Source organism: Neoarius graeffei, chromosome 14 (assembly GCF_027579695.1).
Source record: "Neoarius graeffei isolate fNeoGra1 chromosome 14, fNeoGra1.pri, whole genome shotgun sequence".
NCBI lineage: Eukaryota > Metazoa > Chordata > Actinopteri > Siluriformes > Ariidae > Neoarius > Neoarius graeffei.
The window spans coordinates 44,431,786-44,448,357 of record NC_083582.1 but is presented as its reverse complement, the minus strand read 5'-3'; the positions used below and the strand labels follow the sequence as shown (position 1 = coordinate 44,448,357).

Genomic DNA, 16,572 nt, shown 5'->3' with positions numbered 1-16,572 from the left:
TTGTTCAGGAAAGGAAACCGAAAATATTTTCTTTTCAAATGCAGCCTCAACTCTTTGGATGACATCAGCAAATAACAATGTAAACATCTCATCTCATTATCTCTAGCCGCTTTATCCTGTTCTACAGGGTCACACGCAAGCTGGAGCCTATCCCAGCTGACTACAGGCAAAAGGCGGGGTACACCCTGGACAAGTTGCCAGGTCATCACAGGGCTGACACATAGACACAGACAACTATTCACACTCACATTCACACCTACGGTCAATTTAGAGTCACCAGTTAACCTAACCTGCATGTCTTTGGACTGTGGGGGAAACTGGAGCACCCGGAAGAAACCCACACGGACACGGGGAGAACATGCAAACTCCACACAGAAAGGCCCTCGCCGGCCACGGGGCTCGAACGCCGACCTTCTTGCTGTGAGGCGACAGCGCTAACCACTACACCACCGTGCCGCCCCAATGTAAACATCTGGATTGAAATTGTAAATGAAGTTACTGAGTCTCAAATATCAAATCATACTCATTCTTAAAAACATAATTTACAAAACAGCACATTGTGCATTATGCAGTATTAAACAGAAGCAGAAGATAATAATCTCCTTTCTTTAACTTTCGTTTCCTTTTCTCTGCCCATAGCACTATACTGGAGTCACAGAACATAAATAAACAAACAAATCCAAAAATAAAGGCAGAAATAAACATTAAAAAAAGAAAAGAAAATGTTTTGAAAGTTTTGGACAGATGTACTGTACTTACAGTGGGGAAAATAAATATTGGACATACTGCCGATTTTGAAAGTTTTCCCACTTACAAAGAATGGAGAGGTCTGTAATTTTTATCATAGGTAAACTTCAACTATGAGAGACAGAATCTAAAAAAAAAAATCCAGAAAATCACATTGTATGATTTTTAAATATTTAATTTGCATTTTATTGCATGAAATAAGTATTTGATGCTGGTACCAACCAGCAAGAATTCTGGCTCTCACAGACCTGTTAGTTTTTCTTTAAGAGCTCTCCTATTCTCCACTCATTACCTGTATTAATTGTACCTGTTTGAACTCATTATCTGTATAAAAGACACCTGTTCACACACTCAATCAATCAGACTCCAACCTCTCCACCATGGGCAAGACCAAAGAGCTGTCTAAGGACACCAGGGACAAAATTGTAGACCTGCACAAGGCTGGGATGGGCTACAGGACAATAGGCAAGCAGCTTGGTGAGAAGGCAACAACTGTTGGCGCAATTATTAGAAAATGGAAGAAACTCCAAGACGACTGTCAGTCTCCCTCAGTCTGGGGCTCCATGCAAGATATCGCCTTGTGAGGTATCAGTGATCATGAGAAAGGTGAGGGATCAGCCCAGAACTACATGGGAGAACCTGGTCAATGACCTGAAGAGAGCTGGGACCACAGTCTCAAAGATTACCATTAGTAACACACTACACCATTATGGATTAAAATCCTGCAGTGCGCGCAAGGTCCCCCTGCTCAAGCCAGCACATGTCCAGGCCCATCTGAAGTTTGCCAATGACCATCTGGATGATCCAGAGGAGGCATGGGAGAAGGTCATGTGGTCAGATGAGACCAAAATACAACCCCGGTTCCAAAAAAGTTGGGACAAAGTACAAATTGTAAATAAAAACGGAATGCAATGATGTGGAAGTTTCAAAATTCCATATTTTATTCAGAATAGAACATAGATGACATATCAAATGTTTAAACTGAGAAAATGTATCATTTAAAGAGAAAAATTAGGTGATTTTAAATTTCATGACAACAACACATCTCAAAAAAGTTGGGACAAGGCCATGTTTCCCACTGTGAGACATCCCCTTTTCTCTTTACAACAGTCTGTAAACGTCTGGGGACTGAGGAGACAAGTTGCTCAAGTTTAGGGATAGGAATGTTAACCCATTCTTGTCTAATGTAGGATTCTAGTTGCTCAACTGTCTAGGTCTTTTTTGTCGTATCTTCCGTTTTATGATGCGCCAAATGTTTTCTATGGGTGAAAGATCTGGACTGCAGGCTGGCCAGTTCAGTACCCGGACCCTTCTTCTACGCAGCCATGATGCTGTAATTGATGCAGTATGTGGTTTGGCATTGTCATGTTGGAAAATGCAAGGTCTTCCCTGAAAGAGACGTCGTCTGGATGGGAGCATATGTTGCTCTAGAACCTGGATATACCTTTCAGCATTGATGGTGTCTTTCCAGATGTGTAAGCTGCCCATGCCACACACACTAATGCAACCCCATACCATCAGAGATGCAGGCTTCTGAACTGAGCGCTGATATCAACTCGGGTCATCCTTCTCCTCTTTAGTCCGAATGACACGGCATCCCTGATTTCCATAAAGAACTTCAAATTTTGATTCGTCTGACCACAGAACAGTTTTCCACTTTGCCACAGTCCATTTTAAACGAGCCTTGGCCCAGAGAAGACGTCTGCGCTTCTGGATCATGTTTAGATACGGCTTCTTCTTTGAACTATAGAGTTTTAGCTGGCAACAGCGGATGGCACGGTGAATTGTGTTCACAGATAATGTTCTCTGGAAATATTCCTGAGCCCATTTTGTGATTTCCAATACAGAAGCATGCCTGTATGTGATGCAGTGCCGTCTAAGGGCCCGAAGATCACGGGCACCCGGTATGGTTTTCCGGCCTTGACCCTTACGCACAGAGATTCTTCCAGATTCTCTGAATCTTTTGATGATATTATGCACTGTAGATGATGATATGTTCAAACTCTTTGCAATTTTACACTGTCAAACTCATTTCTGATATTGCTCCACTATTTGTCGGTGCAGAATTGGGGGGATTGGTGATCCTCTTCCCATCTTTACTTCTGAGAGCCGCTGCCACTCCAAGATGCTCTTTTTATACCCAGTCATGTTAATGACCTATTGCCAATTGACCTAATGAGTTGCAGTTTGGTCCTCCAGCTGTTCCTTTTTTGTACCTTTAACTTTTCCAGCCTCTTATTGCCCCTGTCCCAACTTTTTTGAGATGTGTTGCTGTCATGAAATTTCAAATGAGCCAATATTTGGCATGAAATTTCAAAATGTCTCACTTTCGACATTTGATATGTTGTCTATGTTCTATTGTGAATACAATATCAGTTTTAGAGATTTGTAAATTATTGCATTCCGTTTTTATTTACAATATGTACTTTGTCCCAACTTTTTTGGAATCGGGATTGTAGAGCCCCCATCATTGTGCATTTTGTTGCAGACATATGAAAACTCTGCATTCACACACACACACACACTGCAGACACAGGAAAGCTAAGATGACTTAAGATTACAGCGTGAGATAGAGATAAGGAGGAGACATATGTATAGTTTTGTACATATATAAATGTACATTTTCACACCACACACACACACACACACACAGTCTTTGTCTATCTCTCATCCGTCAAGCAGTCATGGCATTTGCAACATGCACATCACCTTTGAATATTTGATGAGTATATGACATGTGACTGTTTTGTTGGGTGGTGGAATGTCCTGGGTTGCGGAACCACACGTGCGAGGGCCCGTCAAGGCCGCTAGCGGCTTTAATATATCTATTTATTTTTACACTCTGTACAGCACTTTGGTCAGTGTAAACTGTGTTTAAATGTGCTTTAGAAATAAATTTTCCTTCCTTCCTTCCTTTCTGTGTGGAGTTTGCATGTTCTCGCCGTGTCTCTTTCCATGTTTCCTCCAGGTGTTCTGGTTTCCCCCCACAGTCCAAAGACATGCAGGTTAGGCTAGTTGGTGGCTCGAAATTGACCGTAGGTGTGAATGTAAGTGTGAATGGTTGTTTATCTCTATTACCCTGTCCACACTAGGGATTTTGTACCGATACGATACTACTTTCGTACCGCAACACCTGTCCACACTAGCAACTATACCGGTACTGTAGCGGTATAACTGTATCAGTACGAAACCCACAAATGTATGGGTTTCGTACCGGTACAGTATCGGTACTGTAGCGCTTCGCTGTAGTGTGGACAGATGAAGAGGTTCTGTTTCCAGATGTGTAAGCTGCCCATGCCACACGCACTAATATAACCCCATACCATCAGAGATGCAGGCTTCTGAACTGAGCGCTGATAACAACTTGGGTGGTCCTTCTCCTCTTTAGTCCGAATGACACGGCGTCCCTGATTTCCATAAAGAACTTCAAATTTTGATTCGTCTGACCACAGAACAGTTTTCCACTTTGCCACAGTCCATTTTAAATGAGCCTTGGCCCAGAGAAGACGTTTGCGCTTCTGGATCATGTTTAGATACAGCTTCTTCTTTGAACTGTAGAGTTTTAGCTGGCAACGGCGGATGACACGGTGAATTGTGTTCACAGATAATGTTCTCTGGAAATATTCCTGAGCCCATTTTGTGATTTCCAATACAGAAGCATGCCTGTATGTGATGCAGTGCCGTCTAAGGGCCCGAAGATCATGGGCACCCGGTATGGTTTTCCGGCCTTGACCCTTACGCACAGAGATTCTTCCAGATTCTCTGAATCTTTTGATGATCTTATGCACTTTAGATGATGATATGTTCAAACTCTTTGCAATTTTACACTGTCGAACTCCTTTCTGATATTGCTCCACTATTTGTCGGCGCAGAATTAGGGGGATTGGTGATCCTCTTCCCATCTTTACTTCTGAGAGCCGCTGCCACTCCAAGATGCTCTTTTTATACCCAGTCATGTTAATGACTGTAGACTTCCCTAGGTGTGGGTGGAGCACAGAGGACGGCAGGACAGAGATCAGGTTCAACAAACAGTTTAATTGTTTCCACTTTTCAGGGGACACAAGAGGTTTTACCCAGACACACGCACACACACACATCAGGTGTCTGGTTCGGGAGAGATCTCCTCTGCTCTCGCTCTCCCTCCCTAAATAGGGCGCGGTCCCTGGGAAGACACACAAACAGGTTAATTGCTCTCAGGTGAAGTGAATCTGCCACTTACCTTCCCCGACTCCGCCCTCCTGTCACAGACCGGTGCTTGACCACGCCCCCGCTGCCACATACCCCCACCGCCCGACTCAGGCCGGGCAGCCGTCCGGCCCGCAGCCGACTCCCCCCCCCCTTGACGGGAGAGGAAGTCCGCCACGACCATCTGCGCCCCCGGCCTGTGGACCACCTTGAAATTAAAGGGTTGGAGCGCCAGATACCAACGGGTGATCCGCGCGTTGGCATCTTTCATGCGGTGGAGCCACTGGAGGGGCGCGTGGTCCGAACAGAGGGTGAAAGAGCGCCCCAGCAGGTAGTACCGGAGGGCGAGGACCGCCCATTTGATCGCCAGGCACTCCTTCTCAATCGTGCTGTAGCGCCCCTCACGCACTGACAGCTTCCGGCTGATGTATAGGACCGGGCGATCCTCCCCCTCCACCTGCTGGGACAAAACGGCCCCCAGCCCTCTGTCCGACGCATCCGTCTGTAACATAAAAGGGAGAGAGAAGTCAGGGGAGTGTAAAAGTGGCCCCCCACACAGTGCAGCCTTTACCTCAGAGAAAGCCCGCTGGCACTGCTCCGTCCACTGGACCGGATCTGGCGCCCCCTTTTTAGTGAGGTCAGTCAGCGGGCTGGTGACGTCCGAATAATTAGGTATAAACCTACGATAGTAGCCAGCCAGCCCCAGGAACTGTCTCACCCCCTTTTTGGTCTTGGGCCTCGGGCAGGCCGCAATCGCTGCCGTCTTATTAATCTGGGGACGCACCTGCCCGTTGCCCAAGTGGAAGCCCAGATACCGTACTTCCACCCGCCCAATCGCACACTTCTTTGGGTTGGCCGTGAGTCCCGCCCGTCTCAGCGACCTAAGGACGGCCCTCAGGTGTTGCAGGTGCCGCTGCCAGTCGTTACTATAAACGATAATGTCGTCCAGGTAGGCGGCCGCATAGGTGGCGTGGGGCCGGAGGACCCGGTCCATCAGCCGCTGAAACGTAGCGGGCGCCCCAAACAGCCCAAACGGAAGTGTGACGAACTGGTGTAAGCCGAACGGTGTGGAAAAGGCCGTTTTCTCCCGGGATAATGGAGTCAAGGGGATCTGCCAATATCCCTTCGTTAAATCCAGTGTCGAGTAAAAGCGAGCCGTGCCTAGTCGATCGAGCAGCTCATCAATGCGAGGCATTGGGTACGCGTCGAATTTAGACACCGCGTTGACTTTTCTATAGTCCACACAGAACCGGACCGAGCCGTCGGCCTTGGGAACCAAGACCACCGGGCTGCTCCAGTCGCTGTGGGACTCCTCGACGATGCCCATTTCGAGCATGGCCTGAAGTTCTTCCCGAACCACCTTTTTTTTGTGTTCGGGTAGTCTATAAGGGCGGCTACGCACTACCACCCCCGGGGGTGTCTCTATGTGGTGTTCTATGAGGTTAGTGCGACCGGGCAGGGGCGAGAACACATCCGAAAACTCGGCCTGCAACTGGGCGACCTCCGTGAGTTGGGTCGGGGAGAGGTGGTCTCCACAGGGGACCGGAGAGGTACATGATGCCAAATTCCCTTTTTGAACCTCCGGCCCCAGCTCCGCCTTCTCCGGAACTACCGACACCAACGCCACGGGGACCTCCTCGTTCCAGAGTTTGAGCAGATTGAGGTGGTAAATCTGTAGCGCCCCACCCCTGTCTGTTCGCCTCACCTCATAGTCGACATCCCCGACTCGCCGTGTGACCTCAAAGGGTCCTTGCCACTTGGCGATTAATTTGGAGCTCGACGTGGGCAAGAGTACGAGTACTTTATCTCCCGGTGTGAACTCTCTAAGGCGCGTACCCTTGTTGTACAGGCGGGCTTGCCGTTCCTGGGCCTGCCGCAAATTCTCCTGAGTTAGGTGGGTGAGCGTGTGGAGTTTTGCGCGCAGGTCCATAACGTACTGAATTTCATTCTTACTCTGTGAAGGTCCCTCCTCCCAATTTTCCCGCAGCACGTCTAGGATGCCGCGCGGCTTACGCCCATATAATAATTCGAACGGGGAGAACCCCGTGGAGGCTTGAGGGACCTCTCGCACTGAGAACAGCAAGGGTTCGAGCCACTTATCCCAATTACGTGCGTCCTCACTTACGAATTTTTTAATGATATTTTTGAGGGTGCGGTTGAACCGTTCTACTAAACCGTCCGTTTGTGGGTGATATACACTGGTGCGGATCGGCTTAATCCCCAATAACCCATACAGTTCGCGTAGTGTTCGTGACATAAACGTAGTGCCTTGATCAGTCAGAATCTCTTTCGGGATTCCAACTCGGGAGATGACGCGGAAGAGTGCCTCTGCAATACTGCGTGCTGAGATATTGCGCAGAGGCACTGCTTCCGGGTATCGCGTTGCATAGTCCACTAGAACTAATATAAAGCGGTACCCTCGTGCTGACCGATCTAATGGCCCGACGAGATCCATCCCAATTCTTTCAAACGGGGTCTCGATTAACGGTAGAGGGCGCAACGGCGCTTTTGGAATGGCCGCTGGATTTACTAACTGGCATTCGCGGCATGCCGTACACCACCTACGGACATCGCCGCGAATCCCCGGCCAATAGAATCGGGCCATTATTCGGGCTAGTGTTTTATCCTGCCCTAAGTGTCCAGCCATGGGATTAAAGTGAGCCGCCTGGAATACTAATTCCCGGCGGCTCTTTGGAATCAAAAGCTGCGTGACTCGCTCTTTAGTTTGAGTGTCCTGCGTCACTCGGTATAATCTATCCTTCATAATCGCGAAGTAGGGGAAGGACGGGGTGGCGTTCGGCTGGAGCGTTTGACCATCGATTACTCTCACTTGGTCAAACGCATGCCGCAGAGTCTCGTCTCGCGACTGCTCCAATGGGAAATCCGCGAGGGATTCCCCAATAGAGAGAGGAGGAGCCGGTGGCTCCTCACCCTGACGCGGAGATGACGTAGACGGCTCCGCGACAGCTGCTCCCGCCAAAACGACACCGGGACCTCCCCCTGTCAACTGGCAGGACCCACTCTCTACTAGGCGCGTCATTAAACCCCGAAATCCCGGCCAATCAGTCCCCAAAATTAACGAGTGGGTAAGGCGAGGATTAACCGCCGCCTTCACTATAAATTTTTCCCCTCTGAAAATAATGTGGACCGACCCCAAAGGGTAGCTGTGAACATCCCCGTGCACACACAAAACCTTCACCCCTTGTGCTCCCCCCAATGCCTCGTTTTGAACCAGGCTTTGGCGAATTGAGGTCTGATTACAACCAGAATCCACCAATGCCTGATATGTAGCCCCTTGGATACTCACCGGTATGCGATACGCTCCGGCCCGATCGAGGGCGGCCTCTGGCGCGTCGGGGATCCGAACCACCGCGCCCACTTCCATTGCTGTGCACTGCTGTTGAAGGTGGTCCGGTTCCCCGCAGCGCCAGCAAACCGGCCCGGGCTTCCCCTCTGCACCGGTGCTCTGGGGCTCACTCACCTGAGGTGGGGGAGAGACAGACACAGAAGGGAGACACGGGAGGGCACCGCGGGTGCGGCGGGCCGGCAGGGGTGGTGCCGGCCCCCGCCTCCGCGGTGGGGGAATGGGGCGAGGACGGGACACAGAAGGAGGGGAGAGAGAGAGAGAAAGAGAAGAGGAGAGAAGAGATGTCGACATCCGCTGTCCTGCCGCCGAGACAGCCGCCAGATGATCCTCCGCCAGCTCGACTGCCTGATCCAGCGACGCCGGGCGGTGGCACTGGACCCACTCCGCGGCTCCTGCTGGTAAGCGGGCGATGAACTGTTCCAGTACCACCTGATCGACGATTCCCTCGGCGTCGCGATCTTCGGCCCTCAGCCACCGCCAGCAGGCGTCCCGGAGCTGCTGGCCGAACGCGAACGGGCTGCCGACTTCCTCCATCCGCAGCGCGCGGAAGCGCTGGCGCTGCTGCTCCGGCGTGCGCCCCACGCGCTGAAGGACAGCCCGGCGAAGGTCGGCGTAGGCCAGCCGGCGATCGGCGGGGAGCTGTAGTGCAGCCAGCTGCGCCTCTCCCGTCAGGAGGGGGAGGAGGCGCGCCGCGCGCTGCTCCATCGGCCACCCCGAGGCTTCAGCGACCTGTTCGAATAACGTGAAGAAAGCCTCGGGGTCATCCTGCGGGCCCATCTTAGTTAAGGTGAGGGGAGACGGGCCCGCGGCCGGAGCGCTGGTGGGCCCCGCCGACGCGAGGAGACGCCGGAACGCCTTGCGATCTTCTTGCTGGGCCAGCACCAGGGCATCGAAGCGCCGCTCTTGTTCCTTTCGGAGTGTGATGAGCGCCTGGTGCTGGCTTTGCTGAGCCGTGGCGAGGGCGTGGACCAGGTCGGTGAACGGGGAGGATTCCATGGGGCTGCTGGGTTGGTGCTCCATTTCCCGGGTTTCGGCACCACTGTAGACTTCCCTAGGTGTGGGTGGAGCACAGAGGACGGCAGGACAGAGATCAGGTTCAACAAACAGTTTAATTGTTTCCACTTTTCAGGGGACACAAGAGGTTTTACCCAGACACACGCACACACACACATCAGGTGTCTGGTTCGGGAGAGATCTCCTCTGCTCTCGCTCTCCCTCCCTAAATAGGGCGCGGTCCCTGGGAAGACACACAAACAGGTTAATTGCTCTCAGGTGAAGTGAATCTGCCACTTACCTTCCCCGACTCCGCCCTCCTGTCACAGACCGGTGCTTGACCACGCCCCCGCTGCCACAATGACCTATTGCCAATTGACCTAATGAGTTGCAAATTGGTCCTCCAGCTGTTCCTTTTTTGTACCTTTAACTTTTCCAGCCTCTTATTGCCCCTGTCCCAACTTTTTTGAGATGTGTTGCTGTCATGAAATTTCATATGAGACAGTATTTGGCATGAAATTTCAAAATGTCTCACTTTCGATATTTGATATGTTGTCTATGTTCTATTGTGAATACAATATCAGTTTTTGAGATTTGTAAATTATTGCATTCCGTTTTTATTTACAATTTGTACTTTGTCCCAACTTTTTTGGAATCGGGGTTGTGTGTGTATGCATATGTGTGTTTATATTGTTTATTTCAGTTATTCTATTTTTATTTATTGCATTGCCTGTTTGCACTGCGGGTCAGAGCGGACTGAAATTTCATCTGTGCTGTATGTCGAGCATGTATAGCATATTTGACAATAAAGTTGACTTGACTTGACTCAAGAATCCTGAGGGATCCTGTACAGTCATTGTGGAAAGGAGACAAAGGGATATTTTCTCGCTTAGAGTAGGCTATAAATAGTATAATGCCGCGGATGGCAGGCTAATGTGGCCTACCGGTGCACTGTCCAGTAATTGTTACCTATATCCACTAGGGAGGGCGGTTTAATTATTCTTCAAAAGGGCTCTTATTTAGTATTACGACGAAAGTAAGAATTTATCATAATTACCAGGATAAATCATTTGGGAGCGAGTCTTGTTGAGGTCCGGGGTCACCGCGATCAGAGTCGGCCGAGTCGCTGTCCGATTCCGAAGCCGCACAGTCAAACCAGTGAACCACGTTCACTGATTGCTTTGCAATGGCCATAGGTTCATACATATATGGTTTCACCTCTCGATATTTAATTTGGAGAATTCCTACTTCAAAATCGCTATCGCTTTCAGACATTTTACACAACCTCTCACGACCAAAGTCCGTACACGTGTGCTTGGTTCGCAGGTAAACACAGAACTGCTCCCGGTCTGTTTGGCTCAAATGACGTCACGACGATGGTTCACTGGCAGTGAAAGTGCGCATAAGTGAGATGTAAACAAACCTTTGGAAATTGGGCAAAACAGTATATTTTAGCTGTTTTATTCCATTTTAGGGTGCAAATTAGACACTAGGCAGATTGAATTCGCTTTTTGGGTTGTTCTAGACAATAAAGTTGATATTCCACGTTTCACCCCCGACCGTTGCCTATGACCTTTAAAACCGGTGACAGCTGTGATGTCACGCACTCAGGGCTGGCTCAGTGGGGGCAGCTCGATTGCCAACTTCGTGGTTGATTTTTAACTCTCAAAAGTATATTTTTATTCCCATTTTACAGCATGCAAGAGTAAAGGATGGAGATACTATCCACTCAGAAATTTATTTAAAAATAAAGGCTCTGCATATCTCCTTTCAGCACAAAGTGTCCTGTTTACTTTCATTTCCACATTACTCATGTCTGTGTGTATATCCACTCTCAACACATTCATTATTCCTGAATGCATTATATAAGTGTCTTGTATTAAGCCATCAGGGTACAATATGTGAGCATGTACAACTTGACAGACAGCTGTGTTTATTAGACGTCCATATTTCATAACCAGGTGTGTCTACCTGTTTATCTAGTTTTTTTTTTAACAGCTGTATTTGCTCCTACAAAATGAAAAAGGAAAAAGAGAAGAAACACATTTAGTTGCAGTTGTATCTAACGTGTTATTTAGTCTATGGCTATTGAGGTATTTCACCTGACGTCACAGGGTCACGTGACGCCCCGGTGTCCGCCATTTTGAAGGTCAAGCTAGCTAATGTCAACAACATAGTAGCTGGTATGTTACTGTAGCAATGTTTACGTTCAGTCATTTGGATGACCGTTAAAACCTTTCAGTCTCAAGTTTTTCCTTTACTGTATTTACTAGTTTACTGTAATTATGATCCGGCAGCTATTTACACTGGATCCAGTGTAAATAGCTGCCGGAGCGCGCTCCGGAACCTCGGCCGGAGTACTCCGGGAGCAAGCGGGAGCGTGCTACTTAATTTGAGGGGGAGCATGCCGGAACGCACTCCGGAACCTCGGCCGGAGCACTCCGGGAGCAAGCCGGAGCGCGCTGCTTAATTTGAGGGGGAGCAAGCCGGAGCGCGCTCCGGAACCTTGGCCGGAGCACTCCGGGAGCAAGCCGGAGCGCGCTGCTTAATTTGAGGGGGAGCAAGCCGGAGCGCGCTCCGGCAGCTATTTACACTGGATCCGGTGTAAATAGCTGCCGGATCATTATTACAGTAAACTAGTAAATACAGTAAAGGAAAAACTTGAGACTGAAAGGTTTTAACAGTCATCCAAATGACTGAACGTAAATATTGCTACAGTAACATACCAGCTATGATGTTGTTGACATTAGCTAGTGCTAACAGCTAGCTGCTAGTACACTGCTACAACACAGACACCGACCCTAATAATACAGTTCTTGGTCATTGCCTGGTAACAGCAAATTTATAACGGGCCATGTCTCAACAGACTAAGAAGTTATTTCAATGACATTTAATAACATTTTGTTTATCCTGAGGACCGAAAGTAAATGAAAACGTGAACAAACCTTAGCTGTAATAAGATGGCGACCACCGGCACCAGGGACGACCCGCTGATGTAGGCATGTTACCCAGCCTGACACAAAATATTTGTAGGCATCCAAACTCTTATACGCTTTCAGATCAATACCTGTGTATGGCGATGGGTTTTTAACGACATAGGTATACAGATCATGTGGGCCGAAGTCAGGTAAAGACGAGGGCTTTGTGTACTTCCGGACGTCAGTGAACAATCCTGGTGGAAGCAGGTAAACGTCGTTCTCTAAGCCTGCTAACCTCAATTTTTGCAAATACCTCTCCCTCTGCTCGCCCTGTAAATGCCCTACGTCGCTGGATAGTGAAGGTGTTTTCTGCATCTCGCTCCTTTTTCTTTTATGTTTTTCGTTTGTCGCCTTCCTCGCATTCAAACTGATTCGAGCCGTGACGTCCAAAATGGCAGCCTAACGATGCATCACATGACTTGGTCACGTGGGTGAAAAACCTCAATATTTGTTCTGCAGGAAAGAGATCAACACAGGTTATGATTTCTCACTTAAAAGTACTTTAATTTCCATAAGAAGAAAGTGATTTTTTCAAAACAAAGTGCAGGACAAACTTTAATAATAGAACATTAATAGGGAGTAAAGCAGTCATCTTCTTCCATTACTACATTTAATATTAATAGCATATTGAACTAATGATCTATTCATTATAACAGTAATCTTAATATCTTATCGTGTGTGTTTGTGTGTACATATATATATATATATATTTATATTTTTTAAATTCAGACAGTATACAGTCACTATTAACTCTCATGAATGTATAAATAATTGGCTATATATCAAACAGGATATTTGTAATATTACTGTAATGAAATCTGAAGTTCACAAAGATGACTGAGATAATCCTCATTGTCTTCACAGCTCAGCGCTTTCTCAAAGCACTCTATGGCTTGTTGCTTTTCTCCTTGTTCCTTATGAATGATTCCGAGTATTCCAAAGGCCTCTCCATCCTCTGGGTTGTTCTCAATTCTTCTCTTTGCAATCTTTTTCAGACTTTCAGCACTTTTCTTCCCATGATATGTCTTTGGATTTAAATTCAGACATTCAGTGTAGTGTTTGATGGCAGCAGGCTCACATTTCATACTGTACTGCTGGAATTCTGCATAACAGAGATGAACATACTGGCAGTTCTCGTTTCTTTCTTTAGCTGTCTGAAATGCATTGTGGAACATTTCTTCTGCTCTCTGCATATCCCGCTTCACCCCATACTGGAGGGCCAGATCACTCATAGCAAGGATGAAACCAGTCTTCAGTTTGGTCGCTATCTCCAAGTGGTAGATGCACTGCTCTTGAGCTTGCTTAATTTCAGCACCTGTTCTGTGGTGGCTTCCTGCAAACCTCAGATTCTGGATCTTTTGCTTATAGCAAAGCCCCAGCTGATGGTGTATAAAGGCTGCATTGGTCACTTTCTCTAATGCTGTCTTTAGGAGGGCAATAGACCTGTCCACAGACCCTTGATTCCGCAAAAACTTTGCAACATATCGAAGCACATTTGGATGTTCTGGAGAGCTCTCTAAGGCTTGCTCCACTAGGCTCTCTGCCTCATTGTACTTCTTGTCAACAGTCAATCTAAGTGCAAGCAGAACCTTAAGAACATCATCGTCTGGGTTCGTGGCTATGGCCCATCTAAGCTGATCAGTTGAATTTTCAGTTGAAGTTTCAGTTGACACCGCTGAATTTTGGAGATTATACTCCAGCCGATACAGAGCAATAGCAAGGCCGGCATTCCATTCAGGGTCCTCTGGTTCCAGCTCCAGGGCCTTCTTGAAGCACTTTTTCGCCCATTCATAATATTTCTGAGAAAACTTAAGGAATGTCCATCCTTTTTCTCCAAGCACCTCAGCATATGGGACAGATGGATATTTCACTTTAATCTCGCTCAGCTTACTCAAGTAGCTTTCACACTCTGTGAAATTACCCATGTGATAGTATAACCATGCAAGGTCTCCATAAGCAACAACAAACAACTTGTCACAGTCATTTCCACGAGACTTAGTGAGCTCTACAGATCTCTCAAAGTTGCTGAGAGCCTCAGTATTGGAGCCAAGAAGAAATTTCACAAATCCCTTATAGCTGTGTGCACGTGCAGCTCCTGTCTCCCCTCCAAGATCCAGGTTAAGCTGTTCTTCTAGCCTGTTCAGAAGGTCAGTGAGATCTACATCATTTTTGTTCAGAGCCCAGGTAAAATGGCATTCCAGCTGAAGAAGTCTGGTTTTGAAAAATGTGTCTTGTGTTGAACTAGTAGAGAAAGAAATAACTGAGTCACATGCATGAATGAAACTCACTAAAATAGTATAATTCTCAGAGAAAAACAAAAAACAATATAAACCTTTTATATCAATAAAGTACATGTAAACAGTTCCTCTGTGGAACAAGAGTGGTTCATAAGGTCCAATTATGTACCTTCAATTATTTTTGTAACATTAATTCATATTAGGTTAGAAATACAGACTAAAGGTAGAAACAAAATGTACCCTTATGGGTGCTTTCAGTGAAAGGAAGGTTTAGTATTCAGGCAGAATGACAGCATTTATCTCATTGTGTTCAGTCTCTGTGTATCTCACACTGTGAAAACAGATCAGGGAGACTACAGTGATACAGATAGAAGCGATTTAAATCCACACCCATTTGTTCAGGAAAGGAAACCGAAAATATTTTCTTTTCAAATGCAGCCTCAACTCTTTGGATGACATCAGCAAATAACAATGTAAACATCTCATCTCATTATCTCTAGCCGCTTTATCCTGTTCTACAGGGTCACACGCAAGCTGGAGCCTATCCCAGCTGACTACAGGCAAAAGGCGGGGTACACCCTGGACAAGTTGCCAGGTCATCACAGGGCTGACACATAGACACAGACAACTATTCACACTCACATTCACACCTACGGTCAATTTAGAGTCACCAGTTAACCTAACCTGCATGTCTTTGGACTGTGGGGGAAACTGGAGCACCCGGAAGAAACCCACACGGACACGGGGAGAACATGCAAACTCCACACAGAAAGGCCCTCGCCGGCCACGGGGCTCGAACGCCGACCTTCTTGCTGTGAGGCGACAGCGCTAACCACTACACCACCGTGCCGCCCCAATGTAAACATCTGGATTGAAATTGTAAATGAAGTTACTGAGTCTCAAATATCAAATCATACTCATTCTTAAAAACATAATTTACAAAACAGCACATTGTGCATTATGCAGTATTAAACAGAAGCAGAAGATAATAATCTCCTTTCTTTAACTTTCGTTTCCTTTTCTCTGCCCATAGCACTATACTGGAGTCACAGAACATAAATAAACAAACAAATCCAAAAATAAAGGCAGAAATAAACATTAAAAAAAGAAAAGAAAATGTTTTGAAAGTTTTGGACAGATGTACTGTACTTACAGTGGGGAAAATAAGTATTGGACATACTGCCGATTTTGAAAGTTTTCCCACTTACAAAGAATGGAGAGGTCTGTAATTTTTATCATAGGTAAACTTCAACTATGAGAGACAGAATCTAAAAAAAAAAATCCAGAAAATCACATTGTATGATTTTTAAATATTTAATTTGCATTTTATTGCATGAAATAAGTATTTGATGCTGGTACCAACCAGCAAGAATTCTGGCTCTCACAGACCTGTTAGTTTTTCTTTAAGAGCTCTCCTATTCTCCACTCATTACCTGTATTAATTGTACCTGTTTGAACTCATTATCTGTATAAAAGACACCTGTTCACACACTCAATCAATCAGACTCCAACCTCTCCACCATGGGCAAGACCAAAGAGCTGTCTAAGGACACCAGGGACAAAATTGTAGACCTGCACAAGGCTGGGATGGGCTACAGGACAATAGGCAAGCAGCTTGGTGAGAAGGCAACAACTGTTGGCGCAATTATTAGAAAATGGAAGAAACTCCAAGACGACTGTCAGTCTCCCTCAGTCTGGGGCTCCATGCAAGATATCGCCTTGTGAGGTATCAGTGATCATGAGAAAGGTGAGGGATCAGCCCAGAACTACATGGGAGAACCTGGTCAATGACCTGAAGAGAGCTGGGACCACAGTCTCAAAGATTACCATTAGTAACACACTACACCATTATGGATTAAAATCCTGCAGTGCGCGCAAGGTCCCCCTGCTCAAGCCAGCACATGTCCAGGCCCATCTGAAGTTTGCCAATGACCATCTGGATGATCCAGAGGAGGCATGGGAGAAGGTCATGTGGTCAGATGAGACCAAAATACAACCCCGGTTCCAAAAAAGTTGGGACAAAGTACAAATTGTAAATAAAAACGGAATGCAATGATGTGGAAGT

General features: G+C 47.0%; 1 protein-coding gene across 1 annotated transcript; it reads right to left on the bottom strand.

Moving 5' to 3' along the window:
- Positions 1 to 13,073: 13,073 nt before the first annotated feature.
- LOC132897611 (interferon-induced protein with tetratricopeptide repeats 5-like) lies at positions 13,074 to 14,901 on the bottom strand. Its single transcript, XM_060938854.1, has 2 exons — positions 14,838 to 14,901; positions 13,074 to 14,557 (listed from the first exon to the last, which is right to left on the bottom strand). Exons 1-2 carry the CDS (start codon positions 14,899 to 14,901, stop codon positions 13,074 to 13,076), a joined length of 1,548 nt encoding a protein of 515 aa, XP_060794837.1.
- Between the last annotated feature and the right edge of the window lie 1,671 nt (positions 14,902 to 16,572).